We start from the raw sequence: 24137 nt of genomic DNA, 5'->3' as shown, positions 1-24137 counted from the left end.
TGCATTAAATATAAAGCAGGAGACTGCGGTTGCCCACTGCACCGAGCTCCTGGGCTTGGGATGGCACAGAAAGGCTCCCTGGACAGCCTTGTACCCAAACCCTGACCAGGACACTATTCCCTGCTCCCAGCAGCCCCCAGCTCTATCCAGGACCCCAACCCCCGGCTCCAAGTGCCTGAGTCTTTCCCTCAGCCCTTTCAGGGGGATTGGAACTACCCAGTCAGAAAGTATTGCTCTAGGCAGGGCTGGACTAGGGGCAGTGAGGCCAGAAGCCCCCAGACCCGGCCTAAATAACAGCACACACTCACCAAGTCCCCAGCTTTTTGTGTTGTGTTGTTCTGTTTTGTTTTTTTTAATCTTTGCCAGAGGTACAGTTAGAGATCTTTCTAGACCATTTACTTTTAAATTACCAGCCAGAAGGTGGGGGTGAGGAAAGAGAAGGAAGGAAAAAGTTCGCCAGCTGAAAGCTTATCAGAATGGAATCCAAATGTCACATTAGTTGGGAAAGTTGGAAGATTAAATTTTCCAGCGCCCTTCATCTGCCGCTGACATTTGGGGGGCTTTCTTCTCCCACACCTCGGCCTGTAAGTGGAGCGTACGTGGCTTATGCCTCTCAGACGGCTGACTCCCTACTCCAGCCCGTACGTTCAGCTGCTGCCGACTCTGGCTTCACCTAGAACATTTCACAGGCTTCCCTGAGTGAGCAGGAGGTGGGTGTGCCCAGTGAAGGGCATGAAGGACAATAGCCTGAATTCTGCTGTCCAGAACCTTCCCTGGAAAGAAGGGAAGGGGGTTGTCTCAGAGCACTTAAGAGTGGTGTCCTGGGATATGGCCTGGTGAAAGGAAACAGCCTGGGCAGTAACCTAGAGCTCGGAACACACAAAGAGGGAATGCCTGGGCATTCAGGGAGCAGCAGAGGAGCAGCTCGGGGCCCGTTGCAAAGAGAGGATGAATCTGAGCAAAGAGAGGATGCCTGAGCTGAGGCATCCTGGGGGAACAGGGTGAGGGAGTGTGTGGAGCGTTCCATGTCTCCCTTGCCTTCCTGTCTGGCTTTTTCTTCCCACCCTATGCTCTCTCCACCATCTTCCTTCCAGGCTTGCACACCTGCACCCGAGCCTGCTCCCCCACGGGTTACAGCATCCACTCTGTAACCGCAGCCCCACTCCTGCCAGCCTGTGGTAGTAGGCGGTGGGGGGGGGGGGGTTGCACAGCGCATGCCCAGCCTGCCTGGCCGAGAGATACCGTAATTGGCACCTGTCAGGCGGCTGCAGCTCGTTTTAGAAAATCAACGGGGCCTTTACAATCCTGCTGCTAGTAGGCATGGTGGACCCACCCTCTGTAAGTCACCTGGTCTCTGTGCTAACCCCCACTCGGCTCTAGAGCTACCCTACTACAGGGGATGGTGCCCCACATGGGGCTAGGTCTCTCTCTCTCTCTCTCTCTCTCTCTCTCTCTCTCTCTCTCTCTTTCACCAAGGAGTCTTCCTGCAAGGATTGGGTGGGACTCAGTGGGGAGTATGGGGATGCAGAACTGCTGAGGGCTCACTGTGATTGCATAAGTCATGTCCTTGGAAGTAGAAGTCCGCAGCCCACTCCTAACTGGCTCCCCACTTTGCCTCCTTCAGTGACAGTTGCTTTTCAAGGATGTGGAGAAGGGGTCATTTTGGCTTTGGTTTTAACTGGGGTTTGGCAAATGAACGGTGGATAAAGGCAGGTTAATCCACAAGCCTTCTGGGTGAGGGGTTCATATGCTATGCCCGTGTTTTCCCATTGTCTCTCCATCCTGTCTCTTGTGTCTGCAATACCTGTGTCCTTAAGATGACCCTGTCTCCTGGACTCTGGCCCTCCCCAGCTCACCAGCAAACCTAACAGGCCTACTCACCATTTTCCAAACCTGACACGGGCGGGGGTGCTTTCTGCAGGATGACCCTGAGGGTGAAGACGTGGAGAGGGGATCCAAGACCAGCACATTAAGACTGGACTTCATGGAGGACCCAAACTTCAAGAACAAAGTCAACTATTCATACACGGCTGTGCAGATCCCCACGGACATCTACAAAGGCTGTGAGTGTGAGGGGGTTGGGAACAGCCCTTCCCCCACCCCGACCTGGGGCAAGACCACTTCCCAAGCATTCCCAGGTCCCTGAGATGGAAGGCCAGTGCCACCTCCCTCCAGCCAGCCCCCTGCACACAAGGTCATACGTGTTCATTTCTCTGGCTTACCCACATATAGGCCTGCAGCCACTCTCAGCAGAGCTTAAACAGCCTCTTACCTTTGCTGGCGTGGGCTCAAGCCTGTGTGTACACAGTTCGCACACACACATGCACATACGCCTTGCTTCTCACTGCTGGGCTGAATCCTCAGAGCCGTTCCTTGCCACCCTTGCCCTTCTCTGACTCTATTAGGAGGGGCTGGGAAGCCCCAGCATAAGGCGGACCCAGAGATTAAGGACAGCAAGCCGCCTGCCGTAAACAGCAGCCCCAGACCTGATTAGCCCACTCTGCTCTGTGACACAGAGCTGGAAGAGTGGGAAATAGCTCTAGCCTGGAGCAGCCGAAGGTGTGGTGAAGCGGGACCAGGAAAACGTAGTTGAGATTCCGTGTCCCAGGGACAGGGCAGCTTTGCACAGTGGGGAAATGAGGTCGCTATAGCGTCCGTCTTTTGCCGAAGCTCCTCATCGAGTGTTCAGCTTTTGGCATCTTCTCCCTACAGCACTCAAATCCTCAGAAATGTCCTCTAGAAGTTGACTGAAGGCTCTGGTTCTAACACAACTATTTGAGCACCTACCTATAGGACAGCCTCAGAATCTGCTGGGCTAGGAGGCTGGGAGGCTGGGGGCTGGGGAGCTGAGGACAAAGGTAGGTTCAGAAAGCAGGGACTCCTAGGGTATCCCAGGAAGCCCCTGACACCCACAACGTCAGTCAAGTCTTCTGGGTGACCTCAGGTTGAGGGGGAATGCTTCCCTACCTGCACGCTGCCTGGAGACCACCTGCTTGAGCCAGTCGAGGGGCACTATCACAAACAGGCACGCTAATTAAAACAGGAGCCACACCACCCTCCCCAGTCACCCCTCGCTACCCACACAAATTACATTTTATATGTTTTTTATTTACTGTGTCACTTTTAATTAAATCTGTAATCGCCTGCCTGAGGGGGCATGGTCCCCATTTCCCAACTCAGTGTGATCTGAGAGTGTGTGTACACGGGTGTGATATAGGACTGTGTGCATGTGGGGGCTGCATCAGTGTGTCCTGCAGGACACATATCTGCAGGACAGCCCACCTGGAGCGGGGGTCACCCCTCTGCTGGCAGCCTGAGGGACTTCCAAGTTTCTCCAGAAGAAAGACTGAAGGCCCAGTGATAGGCAGGCATCCCGGCAGGCTCACAAGACAAATGGCATTATGTGAAACGTCTGGGGGTCTCACTTCATTTTTCCTTACAAAGAAAAATAGAAAGTGTTCAACTCACTAGGCTTCTAAATCAGAAACAGGACCATAACATAGTGTTCAATAGGCAGAGCCAATGATAGAAATAGGTTTTGTGTTCATATTGTGGTCAGTTAAGGGGAACCACAAAGCCAAGAAGGAGCTAGATGACAGAGGGACACAGCACATAAAGGAAGGACGGAGGGGTGGGTGAGGGTGTGTCAGGCTCAGCTTATCTGTTCTGAGGGAATCAAAGCCTCGATGGAGCCTTCTCTGGCTGTCACTTGAGATCTCTGATGGGGATCATGGAAGGTTGAGTGCCAGGGTTCCCCGTGGGAAGACAGAAGGAAACTAAGAAGAAATACAGAAGTCAGAGGCCTGGCAGAAGCAGGTGTCGCATTCCTGGTTTGTTTCTGTTCAGGAACTGGTACAGTGTATACATAAGAACATGTGCCCACACACACACATCAGGTAGACTTAAGGACACCCTGAGTTATGGAACAGGAATGCCACCCAAGTTGGTCAGCAGGGTAGCGAGCAGCCTTACTCTGTGAGGGTGTGTAGGGGTGAGTCTGGCAGGAGGGAGGGGCCACTCTATGTGCAACTCCAGGGGTTAGGGAATGGAAGGTATGGGTAATTGGTGGTGGCATGTAAGACCTCCTGTGTGCCCCTTACCCATGGCAGCAATCATGTTGCTGGGAAGAAAGGGGATAGGGTTCCTACATTTGGCTGGAAGCGCGGAGATTAGAGCCAGGAATACCTGCCGAGGATGCAGGCTGCGTGGACATGTGCATGAGTGTGCAAGTACACGTGCCTGTGTTGGAGTAGGATCCTGGCCCCACCCCTGCCCCTCCACAGCCCCCACCTCTGCCCCTGCTTGCTCCTGGCCCCAGTTGATTAATCATGAAGCTGAGTGGCTTCCAGCTTATCAGGTACCTTAATAGCTGAATAATTCCAGCCCCATCAGCAGGCCCTTAATTGCTTTCTTGTGGCTGCAGCCTGGAGTGCATGCTGAGTGGGTGAGCTCCCTGGGGACCAGCCTCAGGCTCCAGGCAGCATGCTGGATGGGGGCCCAGCTCACAGTTCCCTGCCACCTAGGCGGCCCTGTTCCATGGGCCACAAGCCACATCAGCCCTGCTTGCTCATTGAGGCCTGGTTGAGGGGTAGGCTGAGAAATTGCTTTGACGATTTGGAGCAGGGAGGACAAGAAAATCTTCGGGGAGCGGGGGCGCTGGTATGGTTCCTAGTGAGATCCTGAAAAACCAAAGAAAGCCTGAGCAGGCCACGAGCAGGGGAGGCCACTGACGGGGGAGGCTTAGGCATCAGTGCTGTGGAGGTGGGTTTAGCAGGGGCCACCTAGAGCTCTCCAGCCCAGCCTTCTGCCCTGCTCCCCAGCTACTGTCATTCTCAATGAGCTTAACTGGACCGAGGCCCTGGAGAATGTCTTCATCGAGAACCGTAGACAAGACCCTACCCTGCTGTGGCAGGTCTTCGGCAGTGCCACGGGAGTCACTCGCTATTACCCAGGTAGGTGCCAACCTGTCTCTTTGGCCCATCCAACATCCATCTTGCTCCATCTCTAAGCCCACCCATCCTGAGATGCACAGAGTAAACCAAGTCATTCTCATGACTCCGAGCTGCTCTAGTCAGGCCCTTCCACCTGGTTTCCACAGCCACACCATGGCGAGCCCCCAAGAAGATTGACCTGTATGACGTCCGAAGACGACCCTGGTGAGTGAGCAAGGGGGGACTGAAGAGAGAGATACCCCCTCAGCTCCCCATCTCTTGCCTGCTCCCCTCCCTCTCAATATCCAGACCTCCGAGCAGGGCGCAGCCAGCTCTATCCAATTTTCATTTCACACATCGCTGCCACTGGAAAATGGATCCCATCACCCAGGCAGGCCGCCCAGCTGCCTCTGCCCCCACACATACCGTCCACTACCCAGTCCCCTCCACCCACTCAGGACTGAGAGATCAGCCCAGTAAGGATGTTCCCAAGGGTAGATATAGCCTCTGCCAGGTTAGAGAGCCTCACCCTACTCCTTTGATCCCTAGACACCCCTGCCCTCTGCTCTCCCCCTCTCTCCCTACGTCATAACCTTCCCTCCCCCTCCCCCATTCTGTGAAGCCTCTATCTGGGGCAGAGGACACAAGCCACTAAGCTCTCTGCCCCCCACACCTCTTGTTCACTTAATCAGGGACCAAATCACTCATGCCATGAGAAGGAGCTGTCTTCTTTTGTAGAGCATGGTCTCCCCAGTGCCCAGACCTATTTCGACCCATGTAGTACATGGCCAATAGAAATATATGAACCAATAAATGGGTAGAGGGAGGAAGAAGCCACAGGTCCCGAGGTGCTGTCCCTAACTGAGTCTTCTCACCGGCAGGTATATACAGGGGGCCTCATCCCCCAAGGACATGGTCATCATTGTGGATGTGTGAGTGAGCGTTGTAGGCTGGTGGGGCTGGGGTGGGGCCAGGGCTGGAGTCTTCTGCCTGGGGACATTATGAGGAGAGGGCGGGAGAAGTCTGAGAGCCCACACATACGTAGCCCCTGCCCGGTTCGCAGGAGTGGTAGCGTGAGCGGCCTGACTCTGAAGCTGATGAAGACATCCGTCTGTGAGATGCTGGACACACTCTCTGATGATGACTATGTGAACGTGGCCTCAGTGAGTGCCAAGGTGGCAGGCGGGCTGGGAGCTACTCACCCCCCGTCCAGCTTGCTCCCATGACAACCATCAGCCTTGTGCAACAGCTGTCCGCGGTGGCCAGCCTGAAGCCACTCACCCTCCCGCTGTCCCCACAGTTCAACGAGAAGGCGCAGCCTGTGTCTTGCTTCACACACCTGGTGCAGGCCAATGTGCGGAACAAGAAGGTGTTCAAGGAAGCCGTGCAGGGCATGGTGGCCAAGGGCACCACAGGCTACAAGGCCGGCTTTGAGTATGCCTTTGACCAGCTACAGAATGTGAGCCGCATGGTTGGGCAAATGGGTGGGCAAGGGTGGGCAAGGGACCAGGCGTAGTGTCGTGGGAAGATAAAGATGGACGGCCTTGTTCACACTAAACAGGCAGCTTAGACAGATAACCCACCTGCTCTGAGGGAGGGAGAAGGGCCAGAGGGCCAAGCTTACCTTCCAGAGGAGGGAGGCCCTGCCCTGGACCTATGAGAGACCAAGGACTGCCTGACTCTGTGTTCACCCTTGATTAGTCCAACATCACTCGAGCTAACTGTAATAAGATGATCATGATGTTCACGGATGGGGGCGAAGATCGTGTGCAGGATGTCTTCGAGAAGTACAATTGGCCCAACCGGACGGTGAGGCTCAACCCTGATGGGTGGCTGCCCTGAACTAGGCCCTGGACAGGAGAGGGCTGTCCTCAAGTGGCCACAGGAATAACCTCGTTGCTCCGGCAGGTGCGCGTGTTCACATTCTCCGTCGGGCAGCATAACTATGACGTCACTCCTCTGCAGTGGATGGCCTGCACTAACAAAGGTACCTCGCTGGATTTCCCTGCCAAGGCATCTGCCTGCTATGTGCTGCTGCCAGCTGTCCATCCATATGTCCAGCTGTTGGTTCACTCACTGTCTGTCTGTCCTTCCATACAGATGGCTGTCCATTGCTTTGTCTGTTTGGTGGGCTGTCTTACTTGTCTATCTGACAAAGCATGTTCCTGCCCATCTGGCTGTATGTCCACTGTCCATCTGTCCAGCTTTTCTGCTCCTACATCTGTTTGCTGATCAATCCATCTCTCTGTGCACTTGGGTAAACTCTGAATGTTAACTAATGTCCTAGAATGAAACTCCTTACTCCACCTCCACTGCTTCCTTAGACCCCTCCCCCCCTACAATCCATCCTCTTCTGTACCAGTGCCTGGGCAATGCCAGGGAGCACAAAGAAGTTTGGGGGGAGTAACTAAATACACAGAAGACTGCCGATATGCCCTAGGAGGCAGTGCCCCCTGCGATATGGGTCTCGCTGTGCCAGACAAGCCTACCTCTCCTCCCTTTACAGGTTACTATTTTGAGATCCCTTCCATCGGAGCCATCCGCATCAACACACAGGTGAGGTGCCCGCCCCTCCCAGTTCTTTGCTTCCCTCTGGTTGCTGCTGAGTGCCTGCCACTGCCGTGGGCCGAAAGCGACCCCTGGTGGCTGCTAAGGCACATGACAGCAGATGAGAGAAAGTGAGTTGGGAAGGACATTTAAGTGCCTTTCTCCCCATACCCAGGAATACCTAGATGTGTTGGGCAGGCCCATGGTACTGGCAGGCAAGGAAGCCAAGCAGGTGCAATGGACAAACGTGTATGAAGATGCACTGGTAAGGCCTTTGGGCAAAAGAAGGGGACTGGAGGCCTTCCCTCAGGGATATGCCCACAGGGTCAAGACCCTTGAGAGCCCCCTTGTTGGTGTTGACCAAGTAAAGGAAAATGACAGGTGGCCTATGCCTGAGCCCCTGCTCTGAACACTCAGAGTAGGGACAGAACTGGCCATAGGAGACCTCATCCTCTTCCTCTCCTCTTAGGGACTGGGGTTGGTGGTAACTGGGACTCTACCTGTTTTCAACCTGACACAGGATGGCCCTGGGGAAAAGAAGGTGAGGTGCCCAGTGGGCTGTCTGGGGGAGGGGCTGGCATGCTTTTAGCAGGTCTGGGGATGGAGGAGGGATAGGACATCCTACAAACTGGACAAGGGACTGTCTGTGTCAGCAGCTTAAGGCCTTTAGTATGAGGCCTGGGCCGGGGGTTCCCCCATGGACTTGACTCATTACAGTATACCATCCCATTCCTTTGTGCCCAGAACCAGCTAATCCTGGGTGTGATGGGCATCGATGTGGCCCTGAATGACATCAAAAGGCTGACTCCCAACTACACCGTAAGTGTCCACCTGCCCCACTATCCTGCTTCTCGTGGTGAGACAAGCCAGACTCAGCAGAGGAGATCCAGGGATTGAAGGGTCTTCACAGGGCACTCTGAATTCAGAGGATCATGAAAGACTTCCAGGGGGGCTGGAGAGATGGCTCAGAGGTCAAGAGCACTGGCTGCTCTTCCAAAGATCTTGAGTTCAATTCCCAGCACCCAATGGCAGCTCACAGCTGTCTTTAACTCCAGTTCCAGAGGATCTAACACACATACAGATCAAACACCAATGCACATAAAGTAAACAAATTTTAAAAAGAAAAGAAAAGAAAGAAAGAAGTTTCCCAAGAAGGTTTGTCCAAATCTGGGACCAGCAAGCCTCATGGGAAAGACTAGGCTGTGACTATTTCAGTCAGGTCTTGCTGACCTAAACAGCTATTTCCCGTGTTAATATTGTATTGTGAAAGCAGACACACATGGGAATAGTTATGGCCTGTAGAGTTTCATTTCATTTTTGTTTGGGTTGGTTTTTTGAGACAGGGTCTCTCTATGTAGTCTTGACTATCCTGGAGCTCACTATGTAGACCAGGCTGGCCTCAACCTCACAGAGATCTGCTTACCTCTGTCTTCCAAGTGCTAGGATTAAAGGCATGCACCACCATGCCTGGCGGCCCATTAGGTTTTATCTGTAGACACTGATATTTGAATTTTATATTATTTTCACATCATAAAAGAGAATAATTATTTAGATTTTTTTTAAAAATTCAGTGTGTATGGATATTTTGCTTGCATTTATGTCGATACCACATGTGTGTCTGGTATCCATGAAATCCAGAAGAGGATACTGGATCCCCTGGAAGTAGAATTACAGATGTTTATGAGCTGCCATGTGAATACAGGGAATCAAACCCAGGTCTCTGGAAGAGCAGTCAGTGCTCTTAACTGTTGAGACATCGCTCCAGTTCCTTCTTTGGTTTTTTTTTTTTTAAAAAAAAAAAAAAAGGAATGAAACCCTAGGGCTGGAGAGATGGCTCAGAGGTTAAGAGCACTGACTTCTCTCCCAGAGGTCCTGAGTTCAATTCCCAATAACCATATGGTGGCTCACAACCATTTATAATGAGAGATTTGGTGCCCTTTTCTGGTGTGTAGGCATACATGCCAGGACACTCTATACATAATAAATAAATAAAATCTATTAAAAACAAACATAAAACCCAGCTGGGTAATGGTGGGGCACACCTTTAATCCCAGCACTCAGGAGGCAGAGGCAGACATATCTCTGTAAATCTGAGGCCAGCCTGCTCTACAGTGTGAGTTCCAGAATAGCCAGGACTGTTAAACAGAGAAATCATATCTTGGGGAAGAAAACAAAAACTTAAAACCCATATGAGACTCACATCCAAATTATTGTGACAGGTGGCAAGCCAGATTCGGCCCCCAGACGTGTGCTGGGTGGAGAACTGGGGAGGGGGAGCAGAGGGAACTCTTCCAGAGAGCAGCCTGAAAGCAAAAGGCAGAAGCTGGAGCTGGGGAAGGGATGGGATGGCAGTTCGGCTAGAGAACTTAGGTCTCAGCTATGAAAGCAAGGGGAAGAAGGACATGCGTGACAGCTTTAAGCCCGAACCATATGAAACCCTTGCTTGACCTGAGAGATTCCACGGCAAAGTCCGCGGCAAAGGCTGGTCCCTGGGTTCCACTCCCTCCTGCTTGCCTTCCAGCAGGCCTGCAGGGTTCCCAGGCGTCTCTCCCTCCTGTCCGACGACACTGAAATGGGGACAGGAAAGCATAATTTGAGAAAGCAGTAGGTACAAGAGGGTCAGAGTGGTACAAAGGCAGCAGCCTTGTGGGCCTCATGTAGGTGCAGAAGTAGGCTGGCTGGTACCTCCACAGGAAATGAAGGATGCCTGCCTACAGGGCCAGTCAGTCTTCATGGGGGCTGGTGTATGAGGGGCACCCAGCCTGGCTTCAGAGGCAGACTTAGGGCCATATGCCAGGAGGGGGCCTTTGGCCAAAGGCAAGCAGCATGGGAAACAGAATAGAGAGACGCTCATAGTGTAAAAAATCCCTGTACAGCCTCTGAACCCCCAATCTGTACCTTACAGCTTGGCGCTAACGGCTATGTGTTTGCTATTGACCTGAATGGCTACGTGTTGCTACATCCCAATCTCAAGCCCCAGGTAAGCCAGGTGAGTGGCCATGGAAGGCAGGTAAACCCTCCAAAATGAGGACTCCTAACTTCCTATCTGGCTTCCTGCAGACTACCAACTTCCGGGAGCCTGTGACCCTGGACTTCCTGGATGCAGAGCTGGAAGATGAGAACAAGGAGGAGGTGAGGTGAAGGCAGGGAGGAGGTGGCTAGCACAGGAGCAGGAGTGAAGGCAGGGAGAAGGTGGCTAGCACAGGAGCAGGGGTGAAGGGAGGAGGTGGCTAGCACAGGAGCAGGGGTGAAGGCAGGGAGGAGGTAGCTAGCACAGGAGCAGGGGTGAAGGCAGGGAGGAGGTGGCTAGCACAGGAGCAGGGATGAAAGCAGGGAGGTAGGGAGGAGGTGGCTAGCACAGGTGCAGGGGTGAAGGCAGGGAAGCAGGGAGGAGGTGGTTAGCACAGGAGTAGGGGTGAAGGCAGGGAGGAGGTGGCTAGCACAGGAGCAGGGGTGAAGGCAGGGAGAAGGTGGCTAGCACAGGAGTAGGGGTGAAGGGAGGAGGTGGCTAGCACAGGAGCAGGGGTGAAGGCAGGGAGGAGGTAGCTAGCACAGGAGCAGGGGTGAAGGCAGGGAGGAGGTGGCTAGCACAGGAGCAGGGATGAAGGCAGGGAGGTAGGGAGGAGGTGGCTAGCACAGGAGCAGGGGTGAAGGCAGGGAAGCAGGGAGGAGGTGGTTAGCACAGGAGTAGGGGTGAAGGCAGGGAGGAGGTGGCTAGCACAGGAGCAGGAGTGAAGGCAGGGAGAAGGTGGCTAGCACAGGAGCATGGGTGAGGGCAGGGAAGTAGGGAGAAGGCTAGCACAGGAGCAGGGGGTTCACACCTTTGGCCCTTGCAGATCCGTCGCAGCATGATTGATGGCAACAAGGGCCACAAGCAGATCAGAACACTAGTCAAGTCCCTGGATGAGGTATGAAGGCACAGGATGGGAAACAAGGGCATCAGAATGGGCACCCATCCCTACCCACCCATCCTAGCCTGCTCACCCAAGAACCTGACGCAGCCTCCTCTCCCAGAGGTACATAGATGAGGTGATTCGGAACTACACCTGGGTGCCTATAAGGAGCACCAACTACAGGTAAGTGAGCCAGAGCTGGGTAGACAGAGAAGGGCGAGAGTGATCCCGAAATCTGAACCCAGCTGCTTCTCCCTCTTGCACCCCTGTCCTTACTATTTATTTAACCTGAGATGTTTGGTCCCCCAGGGCCTCCCCTGGCCCTGTGGAGCAAGCAGCAGGTCCTGGAAGAACGGGATTGAGGACAGGACAGTGCCCCTGGCATCCCCCTTCCTGGAGGATCTCCTGGGTACCACACCCCAGGGATCATCTCAACACTCCCTGACTGCTCACAGTCAGCATCGCAGCCTCAGCCAGTCTTGACCCCGGGGGTTGTCTTCACGCGCCTCACTCAACTGCTCTGTAGTCTATTCTGAAAAGATAGGAGCATTGTCACACCCCGGGACCAGCCCGTACTGCCTCTGGGCTCTCATGGGGTTCATGTCTGTCCCTCAAAAGCTTCCTGTTGGTCAGGACATTGTGGGGCAGGTGGGTGTTGAGGTGGGCAGTAGGGTGGGAAATCACTTTGGGACTAGTAGTTTCGAGGCCTCCAGGATGGTTTGGGGAGAAGGTTCAGGCCTCCAAGGTGCTAACTCCTAGGATATGGAGTTGTTCATGGGACTTGTGGCTGCCACAGCTTGGGCCTCTGTGGCTCTAAGGCCCTAGGAAGGAAGTGTTAGTGTGGCCCACCAATCCTCATCAGTGACCTGTGCTCTCCCCTCCCCTCCTCCCCAGCCTGGGGCTGGTGCTCCCACCCTACAGCACCTTCTACCTCCAAGCCAACCTCAGCGACCAGATCCTGCAGGTCAAGTGTAAGTGGCCTGGCCCCTGCCTGCGCCCTGCACCCCTGCCTCTGCCCCTGCACCCTTGGCCGGCCCCAGGCAGCATAGCCAGCCGCACTTGCCGGCAAGGCAGCCCCTCCTGCCAAGTCTGCCCAGCCTCAGGCGTGCCCACAGGCTGGGGAACCAGCCTTCGAAGTCTGTGGAAATCTGCATGCTTGCCTTTTCTCAGATTTGGTTCTAGACCATTCTCTCATGGTTTCCGTTGAGGATTGTTTTTGGTTTTTCCTAGCCCGTGTCTTCCCTTCTAGCCTGCCTGCCCTAAACACTCCTGGGGGCTACATTCCTAGAAAGCACCCCTGCCCCTCCCTCTCTTCTGAGCTCCTTCCCCTGTTCCTCCTGTGGTGCCTCCTTTGTCCCAAGATCTCTTGTCCTCTGTTCCTCCCCTATTCGCTCTTTCCCCTCCTCCCAAGTCATCTTCTCCCACCATCATTTCTCTCTCCCCCCTTCCTCCCCATCCTCTCTTCCTCTCCCTCCTGCTCAGTCCCTCTCACTTTCCCACCATCTATTCTCCCCAACCCAGAACCCCTGCCCTCCCCCTCTCCCTTTGTCTGTCTTCTTCCCTCTCTCTTTCTTCCCTTTCTCTTTTCTCCCTCACTCCTGGCTTACACCCTTCTCCCCCCCCCCCCGCTCCTCCCTCTTTCACCCCTACACACCATCTCTCTCATCTTTTCTCTCTCCTTCCCTCTCCCTCCTCGGCTTTCCCACTCCTCTGCCTGTGGCTCCCCATGCATGCCTGCTCACCATGGGCCTCTCTGGAAAGGCCTGGATCTCAGGCCTGGCCCTGCCTGCCCAATGCCAGAGGTCACTGGGAGGGAGGCTGGGGCTCCGGCCCCACCGGGCGCCCCCCCACCTGCCTGGCCAACTGGGGCTCATCTCCTTTGAGTTTCTCGCTCTCTCTTTCTCTCTCATGTCGTTTTTTGCAAGAAGTTTCCTTTCGGTATGATGATGAGACACAATATTTTCATTCAAACAGCCATTGAATAAAATATTGTTTGTGCCCCTCCCCTTCCCCTCCCCCTTTTCGTTTGTTTTTGTGTTTGTGTTTTTGTTTTCCTCGCTTTCTCTCTTGGTGGACTGTCCCAGTGCCAATCAGCAAACTGAAGGGCAAGTATATTCAGAACCAGTGCACCCTCCTCTCCCCACCCCACCTGCCCTCACGCCCCTGCTTGCCCCCCTTCCTGCCCAGGACCAGCCACACCCCTGCCCTCTGGGGCTCCCTTCCAGCATCCCTTGGCTCCTCGGCTCTTGCCTTTCCTCTGATCCTGACACCCCTCTTAGAGCCAGTAGCCCACTTCTGGGGCTGTCTGCGGAGAGTTCTCCACCGTGCCTGTGGGCCCAGACCCTTTCCTCCTATTCCGTAGTCTTTGTGGGACCCCATGGGAAGCCCTCTGCCTCTCCAATTTCTCTGCCCCTCTAAGACAACTCAACAGTGGGAACAGAGCTGGATGCTTCTCCACTACCACCTTCCCAGTAGGGCAGGAAGCTTGAGATACAGTTGATAGGTCAGCCCTCAGCGGGACTCATCTAAGAATGTGGAAGAGGAAAATCCCAGCAGGCACCCTCTAATGACACTTAGGCCTCTGGTTCTGCTGTGGCCCCAGAGCTCACAGCCCTCCTAGAAGAGGTTGCAAGTCTCCGAAGCCTTAGTGGGGGCGTCACACAGGCAACCAGGCCACAGGAGGGCAAGGCTAACCAGCCATCCTGGGTTACGTCTATGTTCTGCGGTTCCTACTTCTTTGCTAAGGACCCTTGGGCAATCCCTGATCTTAGGTGCTCGCTGTTCCTAGGAAGGGTCCATAGGTGTGGGAAAGCTATTCCCCTGGGGAAATAAAGGCAGATTCAGAAACCGTAGGCTTCACCAGGCATGGATCCCTAGAGCCAACCAGAGGAAACCAGGCTAGTGACAAAGGAAAGGATTCCAAGTCAGATCGCAAAATGGTAGATGGTGAACCGCCAGGCCTTGGCAGAGGACAATGGGAGTTAGAAAAGGTGGCACATGAAGATGTCTGCCATTGGTGGACAGAGAGCAGCCTTCCCAGGGAACATTTGACCTTGTGGGGTATGGAGAACCACGTGGGGATGTCCCCAACCTGGAAGCAGAGGACTCCCCAAGAAACCCGTCTAGCCTAGTCCAACAAAGGGAATAAACTGTCCTTGCTGCCCTCGGTCAGAGTGGGTTGCATAGTTCCACTGGCTTGAGTTGTCTTTTCTCCCATCTCACACCCCACATGCTGACCCTAGAACTTCAAGACCCTGGAAACATAACAAACATAGTATAGTCTCCCTCCTTGTCCCTCATCCCTCCTTTTTCTTTCTCCTCCTCCTCCTCCCCCCCTACTCCCTCCCCTTCGGCTTGTGTCCAAACCCTGCCTCACAGTCCTATCAGAAAGGAACAGTCCAACCAGTGACTGCCCAGCCCCCCAAAGCACCTCAAGTTTCCTCTGTCCAGAACTTTGCAGTGCATCGTGGGAGTATTTGGGAACAGTGAAAATCCCTCTTCTGGGATAACTAAAGCGCTGGGGTGAGAGTTCGGGATGTGGGTGAGGGTAGGATAGGGAAAGCCAAGTGTGGTGGCCTAGGCCTAAATTCTAGCATTCAAGAGGCTCAGGCAGGAGGATTTCCATGAATTGGAGGCTAGTTAAGAGAGCAGAGACCATCTTTTTAAAAATCTAGGGAGTTGAACTGCCAGAATTATACTATCCAAGGGCCCTCACAGATACACGTAACAGGGCTGGGGATATAGTTCAGTTGCAACAATGCTTGTCATTTTCTGGCATTTATCAAAAGTCCTGGCTTCAATCCCCACCATCACATATTCCAGAGGTGACGGCTCCTGCCCATATCCTAGCTCTCTGAAGGTGTATATGTATGAGAACCAGAAGTCCAAAGTCATTCTCGGCTGTGTAAGGGAGTTCTAGGTCAACCTGGACTGCAGGAAACCCTATCTCGAAAAAATAAAATAAAATAGGCACACAGCAGAGTAACCCAATCCAGCTGGGCAGAAGGAGAGGCCACAATGGAGTCCTACAGTCATATTCTCAGGCCTGTGAGTACACACCCATATAAAGATGAGTGTGCACACTCTCGTGCATCCATGCATATAAAGACGAGTGTGCACACACTCGTACATCCATGCCACCTACATGCACAGCTCCTAAGCCTGAGGCACAGGCACAGGTGCTAGACCACCCACCTAGGCACTCCCAGCATTCCCCACAGGCTCCTCCTTCCCCGTGTGCCCTGTGCCCCCAGCTGGGAAAGCAGGTGTGCAGAGTCCACCAGCACCCCTGTCTCGCCACACACTGTGGAACAGTCCTTGCCCCCTGGGTTTTCCTTCACCCAGCATCCTGTTCCAGGAAGGACACCCCACCCTCAAACCTCCACGATGCACTGCAGTAGCCGCCACCGCCAGCTGTTCGCGCCCGTCTCTGGTTGGACTGTCTGTGCCTGTGAGAAACCCTTTCGGTTTGGCCATGTTGATGCCTGACACAGAACAAAAGCAAGACCTACCAAAATGCAAACAGCTGCGGTAAAGAGAGATAAAAATCTGCAGCCAAAAGCCAATTCCCTTCCTCAAAGTCTCTTTGGAGGCAAAGGAAGCTCAGCATGCGGTTTTTCCATTATGGATGTGATAAGAACAAGACTGGCGCCTCCCCCAGACCATGCATATATATAGCAGTGTGTGTATATATATGTGTGTGTGTGTGTGTCCGTGTATATGTGCTATACAGCAGTATGGAAGCATATACAGCCACGCCAAGGGACTCACTACCGACAGAGGACCAGGCCCGGGCAACATATTGGCTATAACTGCCCTTCTCCTGCGATGCTGTAGTTTCCACAGGCCCTACACCCTCCTCGCCCTCCCTTCTCTTTGGCTCAAACCTGAACGTGGAAGTGGCGGGTTCCCTCTTTGCTGGTGTCTTCCCCCTCCCTTAAGCCGCCTTGTCCCTACCTGCCCCTCCAGCCCCATCAGCTCTGAGCCCCCTGGCCTTCTGCCTCCCCAGCCCCCGCCGGATAACCCCCCGTTTCTGTTGCAGATTTTGAGTTCCTGCTCCCCAGCAGCTTTGAGTCTGAAGGACATGTTTTCATTGCTCCCAGGTAGCTTGCGTGTGGCCTTGCTAAGGCATCCTCCCCTCCCCTGACTGTCCTGCCCTACTTCCTGCACTGCTGCCTGGAGCTCTGTGTGTCTATGTCCTGTGCAGTGATGCTCCTAACCCCATGCATAGCCCGGTATGTGCGGCTGTGTGCATACCCAGGCCATGTAGCCGCACCAGGCAGCAGTAGCTAGTAGCCCACAGCCTATGTCCCACCAGGTCTGGGGCAGGCGGGCTTTGGATTCTCTACAACCTTCTGTGCCCTCCCAGGCAACCAGGAAAGAGCCCTTTCTACCTTGGGCTGGCCTGTCCCCTAACGCACCCTCAGTGGGCAGCTGCTGCTCTGGTTTGTGGTGTCCTGCCCATACCTTCACCTGACCACCCCCCATGGTTGTCCTGTGTCAGTGTTCGTGTGGGTCTGAGGGCTGAGCCACCCAGAGCCCCTGTGGGTAGTGCCAGTGGTGCCAGTCCTGAGGAGTGGGAAGGAGGGCAAAGGCTTTGAGGATCTTCTCTGGCAAGTGAGGGTTCAGGGCCCAGAGCCAACCCTGGAGTCCACTCAGTGTGAACACACACATCACACATCACAGTGTACACACAATCTGCCATGGACTACCTCTGAGGAGGTCATGGCTGCCATGGCCTCCTGGTGCTGAAGCCCTCTCTTGTGACCCGAGTTTTGAATGAGAGCACTCCCCGGCGCCACATGGGGCTCTGGACACCCCTAACCTCTGTGTGTATGCACGTTGTGTGCATGCACCCACAAGTCTCTGTAGATGTTTGTACTTGTGAGTCATTGTGTACATGTGCAAGAGGCCACGGGTAAATGTGGGGTGGGCTGTATGCAATAGTGATTAGGAACAGCCTGTGAGACACATGCAGAAACTGAGGGAAGAGATCTGTGTGTCATCTTAATAACTGGCTCAGGAGTATGAATAAGTGTGCATAAAATGAGCAAATGAAGTACCCTACAATGTGACCACACGTATCATGTGTGTGGTGTGTCTTATGCACAGCTGTGTGGGTGTCACTGGGTACATCCATACAGAGGGTACACTTCACATAGGCACTGAGGGATGGTAAAGCAGTGAGGGCTGAGGATCCAGTCCCAGGTGCCCACACTCATGGGTCCTGGCACAGCATGGGGAAGTAGCACATTTTTTAAATTACCCACAAAGCTGCTGTCATATAGGCCACTGGAGAGGTACCTGGTGGCAGGGGAGTGGATAAAGGATTGAGCAAGAGAGATGGTTGCATCCATCAGGGGAGAGAGAAACGTTGTTCTCCAAGAACCTTCTCGAGGCTCTGCCGCACCCATGTTTGCTGGACCCAGAGCCTGCGCCTCATGAGGGCCTGCTCACTTTGAGGGAAGGAACAGCCAGTCTGGGACCTACACATTCCTACTGACTTCCCAACTGTGACATGATGAAAATAGTGAGCCCCAGGAAAGCAGAATGCATTGCCCAAAGGCACAAGGCCAGGAAGAGGCAAGATGAGGCCTTAGACTGGCAGTAGCAAGTGCTGGTACTCAGCCCCAGCCATGCCCACAGGAACACTGTAGGGCATACAGGTAGATGAGCCAGACACTGACATTTGCATTTCCCGAGGCCTCTTGGGTGCACCATTTGGGTTCAGCTATACAGGAGAGATGGCAGGTTCTGCAGGGCCAACCCCAGGAAAGAGAAAACCCACCAGGGCGGAGGAAGCAGACCCCCATCCTCTGTCTGCTCTGCCTACCTTAAGTCCAAGCAGCCTACAGGCCCACAGCGACCACAGCTTGTGAGGACATTCATGCCCCGCCCCTCAATCTGAACTTCTCAGCTTTTGTCCAGGCCAACCCGTCAGAAAGCCTGGAACCCTCTGCCCTGTGCGGCCCCCCCAAGCCCACTCTTCTTGCCCCTCCCTACCCCAGAGAGTATTGCAAGGACCTGAATGTCTCAGACAACAACACTGAATTCCTGAAAAACTTCATTGAGCTCATGGAGAAAGTGACTCCAGACTCCAAGCAGTGTGAGTATATGGCAGGGCATCTGGATCTGGGCAGCGCCTGGGGTTGGTGAGGGGAGGGAGGAGGCCATACCCGCAGAAGCCTGGAGACAAGCAGGCAAGGTCTGACCAGGGCATAGAGAAGGCTTTCACCAGAGCCCTGGAAACTAGGGGAAGGAATGATAGGGAACTACAATAAGATATCCTTCCAAGTTATCCTTCTGTTCCAGGCAATAACTTCCTTCTGCATAACTTGATTTTGGACACGGGCATTACACAGCAGTTAGTAGAACGTGTGTGGCGGGACCAAGATCTCAACACGTATGCACCACCACCCTGGCTGTGACTGTGTGTGGCAGGAGGCTGGGGTTGACCCAGAGGCCCTGGCCTTGCACAGTAGAAGGCAGGTCTGTGACCCCACCTCCCTGTTGTCCCCAGGTACAGCCTGCTAGCCGTATTTGCTGCCACGGATGGTGGCATTACACGTGTCTTCCCCAACAAGTAAGTGACCAACCCCACTCACCAACAGCCCTTCCTGTCTGGGACCTAACCATTACTACCCAGAAGCCTCTGCACTGCTAAGACCATTGTATACCACAAGCTGCCCCTGGTATCCAGTCGTATACCCACTGAGCTCTGCCTGTCTTGGGCGCTCTAGGGCAGCCGAAGACTGGACAGAGAACCCTGAACCCTTCAATGCCAGCTTCTATCGCCGCAGCCTGGATAACCATGGTTATGTCTTCAAGCCCCCACACCAGGACTGTGAGTGTCTGTCCATGGTGCCCATCAGCAGGTGGGAGGCCTCAGCTGAGACCAGGGACATGTGAAGAGAAAAGCCATGCCAAACACTGTCTGGGATGCTGTAGGCTTAGACTGGGTCTAGTCCCGGGTTGGTAGGACCCAGTTTGGAGTGGCCAGTATGGCCAGCCTCCCCTTCTGACTGCTCCACCCATCCATCCCAGCGCTGTTAAGGCCACTGGAGCTGGAAAATGACACGGTGGGTGTCCTCGTCAGCACAGCTGTGGAACTGAGTCTAGGTCGTCGCACACTGAGGCCAGCAGGTGAATACTAAGACGGAGGTGGGGCAAGAGACAGTAGTCAGGAAATCAACTAGGTGGGTAGCATAGACAGTCCACTGCTCTCTCCCACAGTGGTGGGTGTCAAATTGGACCTAGAGGCTTGGGCCGAAAAGTTCAAGGTGCTTGCCAGCAACCGTACCCATCAAGACCAACCTCAGAAGGTATTTGGGTAGGGGAAGGGGAAGTAAGCCCAGCCGTGTCCTCTCTGGAGTCCCCAAGGACCCCTAATGAGCCTGCCACTCGCAGTGGGTCCGGCACCTGTGGGAAGCCGGGGTACTTCAGATAGGCTGCAGAACCAGCATATGAAGGGTAGCAGAAATGAGGGAAACTGGTTGGCACCTCACAGACCCCATTCTCTGCCCAGCAGTGCGGCCCCAGCAGCCACTGTGAGATGGACTGCGAGGTTAACAATGAGGTGAGTGTGACTCTGCTCTGGACCCCAACTTCCCTCATCCCCAGACACCCCTACCCTGACTTCGGTCTTGACAGACCTAGAGCATTGGCGCCCCCACTCGGAACAGCTTGACTGCCCGAGTCTGAAATAGTCTGGGGCGGGGTCCCTCACGGTATTTCTCCCCCTTTCCTGCCACTTAGGACTTACTCTGTGTCCTCATCGATGACGGAGGATTCCTGGTACTGTCAAACCAGAACCATCAGTGGGACCAGGTGAGGGTCCGGAAGAAAATGGAAGGAAGGTATAGGGCAGAGCCTTCTAGAGGTGCAGCACTGCCAGCCCTGTGACTATTGCTCCCTCCCTGCATCACCAGGTTGGCAGATTCTTCAGTGAGGTGGATGCCAACCTGATGCTGGCACTCTATAATAACTCCTTCTACACCCGAAAGGAATCCTATGACTATCAGGCAGCCTGTGCCCCACAGCCTCCTGGAAACCTGGGTGCTGCACCCCGGGGTGTTTTTGTGGTGAGCTCCCGAAATGCCCGGAGATGGGGAGGGGTGTTTGGAAGACCCGCCTACAGCGAACCCTCCCCCACGTCTAACGTTTGAGAGAGCTGGGGTTGACTTAGAGCCAGAGGCAACAGTAGAAGCCCATGCTCCTCTCTCCACTACAGCCCACCATTGCAGACTTCCTTAACTTGGCCTGGTGGACCTCTGCTGCCGCCTGGTGAGTCCTGGAGGAGTGGTTGGTAAAGATGGCCAGGAAGGCACTGGCCTCTCCTAACCGCCAGTACTCGGTGCCCCGTGCTCTACAGGTCCTTATTCCAGCAGCTACTCTACGGCCTCATCTACCACAGCTGGTTCCAGGCAGGTAGGTAGGACTTGGGAGGCTCGGCCTCGAATCTACATCTCACGGGTGGGAATTGCCGTCCGCCCGCTTCCCGGGGAGGGCGGGGCTTAGGTCTGAGCCAAGCTGAGGCCGACACCGTGTCAGGGTCTGTGGGCGGGGCTGAGGCGTCTGGGCCCCGCAGACCCGGCAGAAGCCGAGGGCAGCCCCGAGACGCGCGAGAGCAGCTGCGTCATGAAGCAGACCCAGTACTACTTCGGCTCGGTGAACGCGTCCTACAACGCCATCATCGACTGCGGAAACTGCAGCAGGTACTTGCAGGACGAGAGGCGGGGCGTGTCGCAGGGGTGTGGTCTGTTTGGTGGGCGTGGCCAGGGCAGTGGCTCCGGAGAGGAGCGAACCTCCAAGGTGCCGCCCTCCGATCGTCCCTCTAGGTTGTTCCACGCGCAGAGACTGACCAACACCAACCTTCTGTTCGTGGTGGCGGAGAAGCCGCTATGCAGCCAGTGCGAGGCGGGCCGGCTGCTGCAGAAGGAGACACACTGTATCCTGCCCCCGCCCTCCCCGCGCCCTTCCTGCCCTATGCTCCCCTCCGTGTCGCTGCTGCCGCCTCCTCCTTGACTCCCCACCCATGCCCAGCGGACGGCCCGGAGCAATGTGAACTGGTGCAGAGACCGCGGTACCGAAGAGGCCCTCACATCTGTTTTGACTACAACGCCACGGTGAGTCGGGGGAGCGGCTCTGCTGACGTCCACGATCCTGCGCCGGCTGGGGAACGACCGCCTGCTTGTTTCCCTCCCCGCTGCAGGAAGATACCTCAGACTGTGGCCGCGGAGCCTCCTTCCCGCCGTCGCTGGGCGTCCTGGTTTCCTTGCAGCTGCTGCTCCTCCTGGGCCTGCCGCCCCGGCCACAGCCTCAAGTCCACTCCTTTGCTGCCTCTCGCCGCCTCTGAGCGACCCCCCTGCAACACACACACACACACACACACCATACCCCCGCCTTGGCCTCCTACTCTTTCGCTCACCCTCCCATTTCCCTCATCCCACAGTCCCCAAACTAGCGCCTGGGCCACTCCCTCACTGAAGAACCTGGGCCCCTCCCCCCAGAGCTTGTGCCTTGGGGCAGGGGAGCCCCAACGTAGGGTGTCATGGTGTTTGGCACTCAAGATTTATCTCACCCCTGAACTGTCCAAGTGCCCGCAGACCCCGGACTTATCTCCGTGGGCTGGGACAAGGAGGCCACAAGTACTGGTGCCAAACCAGGCCTCCACCAACCAACCTGCCTGGAAACTTCCTCTGAATAGGCAACCCTGCCTCTGCTGGGTGCCCCTAACCTGACCCTTTGACCCCACCCACGCTCAAACTCACCTTCTCTGGGGGGGGGAAATGGAAGAAGTAAGGTGGTAGTGGTGAGAGAGATTCTGAGGCAGCCCCCCCACAGGCTCCTGCTCCTTTCAGGCCTACAACCACAAACCCACGCCCCAGCCTTGCAGGTGTCGGGACAGTCTCACGATGACATCAGTTCGGACACACCCCACACACACCTGGACCCCTGAAAGCAGAAACTGGACTCTCACTAGACATGCCCCGGAGGGAACACAGGAATAGATGTGGACACACACCGTGGGGGGGGGGGCCCACAAAGCCTTACTCAGGGCAAGAGGTCAGAGAGAGGGTAGGCCTGTGCCTTCCATCTCTGCTCCCCTCTGCCTCTACTCGGAGATGATGCAGCCCGCTGGCCCTCCCATCTCTAAAGCTGAATGTCAGTGCCAAATGCTGGGGAAGAGGCCTCTTTGTTTCACCCCTAGCCACCAGTGTCCCTCCAGTGCCCCTCTCCCTGCCAGGTGCTCATTATACCCATTCCTCACTAGTGTCAGGACCCTAATAGGACCACCCATCACTGCCTGAACCCCTTTAGCAGAAGAACCCCTCCAGACATTGCTCTTTGCCTTAGCAGGGGTGACTTGGTCTCTCCTGGTTGGGCCATCCCACCCCCAATCTGGTTCTTACACATTCAGGCCCAACTCTCTTTGTTCTTTGTACACACACATACACACACACACACACACACACACACACACACTCCCTCCCTTAGGAGGCCAAATTGCCCCTCCCTTGCTGAACACACACTTCTACCGTGCACACATATAAACACTGCATGCACACACACACACACACTCCCTCCCTTAGGAGGCCAAATTACCCTTCCCTTGCTGAACACACACTTCTACCGTGCACATATATAAACACTGCACACACACATACACACACTCACACACGAGTCTGGGCCTGAACACATCTCTTCACACGATTCATCCCTGTCATTTCCCAAAGGCCTCCCAACCTGGGGGCCAATAGGGGACTGAGGGCCGGGGGGTATAGCCATGAGGCTCAGTTGGATCGGGAAGAGGGGGGGAGGGTGATGCATTAATTAATGGCTTCGTTAATTAATGTCACGTTGCTTGTTGCTTTCTCAGTGTGTGTATGGTCCATGCCCAGTGCTGGTGACAGGGTGGGCATCCATGATGTGTGCCCAGCCTGGATGTCAGCTGTGTCCTGTGGGGGCGCGTGTGTAACTGTAGTGTAGTCAGGTGCTCAATGGAGAATATAAACGAAAAAGAAACAAATGTATACAGAAAAATAGGTATATATTTTAAGTTTAAAAACAACAGAAACAAGAGTCCCCATCAAGTAGTTGTCTGTCCCCCGGCTGGGTCCATTCCTCTCATCCACCCGCCTGACCTGGCTGTCCTCTCACCTCGGGCTGAGGGACTTGGGGGGCCATTTCCTTTACTTTGCCCTTTTTTCGTTGTTATTCTATTTTGTACAGACAAGTTGGAAAAACAACAGCGACAAAAAAAAGTCGAGAAACTTTGTAAAATATCGTGTGTGTGATTCCTTGTAAAATATTTTCAAATGGTTTATTACAGAAGATCAGTTATTAAATAATGTTCATATTTTCACTTCAAACAGTTTTCATCCACTGTGTGGGCCTTGGGTTGAGGACGGGGTAGCTGTGGTGACAGGTGGCTGTGACCACTGAGTATCACCCCACTCTGTCAGAGGAGAAGCCAAGGCCGTCCTGTTTCTCAGCGGTCAAAGAGCGTCATAGGACTCCTACCCTTGACGTGGCTTTGTTTCATATCACGAGCCTCCAGGAGAGAAACTGTCAAGAGGGGGGCAAAAGAGCACCGCCCAGAGCCTCGAGGCCAGGCCAGGACCCTGAGAGAGAGAGCAATGAGATGATCAATAAGGCTGAGGTCTGTCCTCTGTCTGCCCATGTGATCCGACCAGGACCTAACAGTAGACCCTCTGCCTGGAGAGAAACAACACAAGTTAGTTCCGACACCCACCCTGCTGCCCTG

General features: G+C 54.6%; 1 protein-coding gene across 2 annotated transcripts in view; it reads left to right on the top strand.

The window, feature by feature from the left end:
• Positions 1–23742, top strand: part of Cacna2d2 (calcium voltage-gated channel auxiliary subunit alpha2delta 2) — a 130396-nt gene extending 106654 nt beyond the window's left edge. The window contains exons 6-38 of one of the 2 annotated variants that reach the window (XM_087905271.1): positions 1922–2063; positions 4821–4952; positions 5099–5156; positions 5813–5863; positions 5995–6094; positions 6232–6390; positions 6633–6740; positions 6840–6918; positions 7438–7487; positions 7654–7743; positions 7948–8019; positions 8223–8297; positions 10384–10458; positions 10539–10610; positions 11315–11386; positions 11493–11554; positions 12266–12342; positions 16413–16473; positions 18379–18476; positions 18683–18773; positions 18891–18953; positions 19111–19214; positions 19415–19513; positions 19604–19692; positions 19899–19946; positions 20126–20197; positions 20299–20451; positions 20601–20653; positions 20742–20797; positions 20958–21084; positions 21208–21317; positions 21413–21495; positions 21582–23742. In XM_087905271.1, coding sequence (XP_087761397.1) covers positions 1922–2063; positions 4821–4952; positions 5099–5156; positions 5813–5863; positions 5995–6094; positions 6232–6390; positions 6633–6740; positions 6840–6918; positions 7438–7487; positions 7654–7743; positions 7948–8019; positions 8223–8297; positions 10384–10458; positions 10539–10610; positions 11315–11386; positions 11493–11554; positions 12266–12342; positions 16413–16473; positions 18379–18476; positions 18683–18773; positions 18891–18953; positions 19111–19214; positions 19415–19513; positions 19604–19692; positions 19899–19946; positions 20126–20197; positions 20299–20451; positions 20601–20653; positions 20742–20797; positions 20958–21084; positions 21208–21317; positions 21413–21495; positions 21582–21725 — 2925 coding nt within the window. In that variant the 3' untranslated portion in view covers positions 21726–23742. Of the gene's footprint in view, positions 1–1921; positions 2064–4820; positions 4953–5098; positions 5157–5812; positions 5864–5994; positions 6095–6231; positions 6391–6632; positions 6741–6839; positions 6919–7437; positions 7488–7653; positions 7744–7947; positions 8020–8222; positions 8298–10383; positions 10459–10538; positions 10611–11314; positions 11387–11492; positions 11555–12265; positions 12343–16412; positions 16474–18378; positions 18477–18682; positions 18774–18890; positions 18954–19110; positions 19215–19414; positions 19514–19603; positions 19693–19895; positions 19947–20125; positions 20198–20298; positions 20452–20600; positions 20654–20741; positions 20798–20957; positions 21085–21207; positions 21318–21412; positions 21496–21581 lie in introns of both variants that reach the window. The other variant, XM_087905270.1, reaches the window with a different exon arrangement.
• Positions 23743–24137: the final 395 nt, after the last annotated feature.

This window comes from Myodes glareolus, chromosome 4 (genome assembly GCF_982192425.1).
Source record: "Myodes glareolus chromosome 4, mMyoGla1.1, whole genome shotgun sequence".
Classification (NCBI taxonomy): Eukaryota; Metazoa; Chordata; class Mammalia; order Rodentia; family Cricetidae; genus Myodes; species Myodes glareolus.
This window is presented reverse-complemented; position numbering and strand designations above follow the sequence as displayed.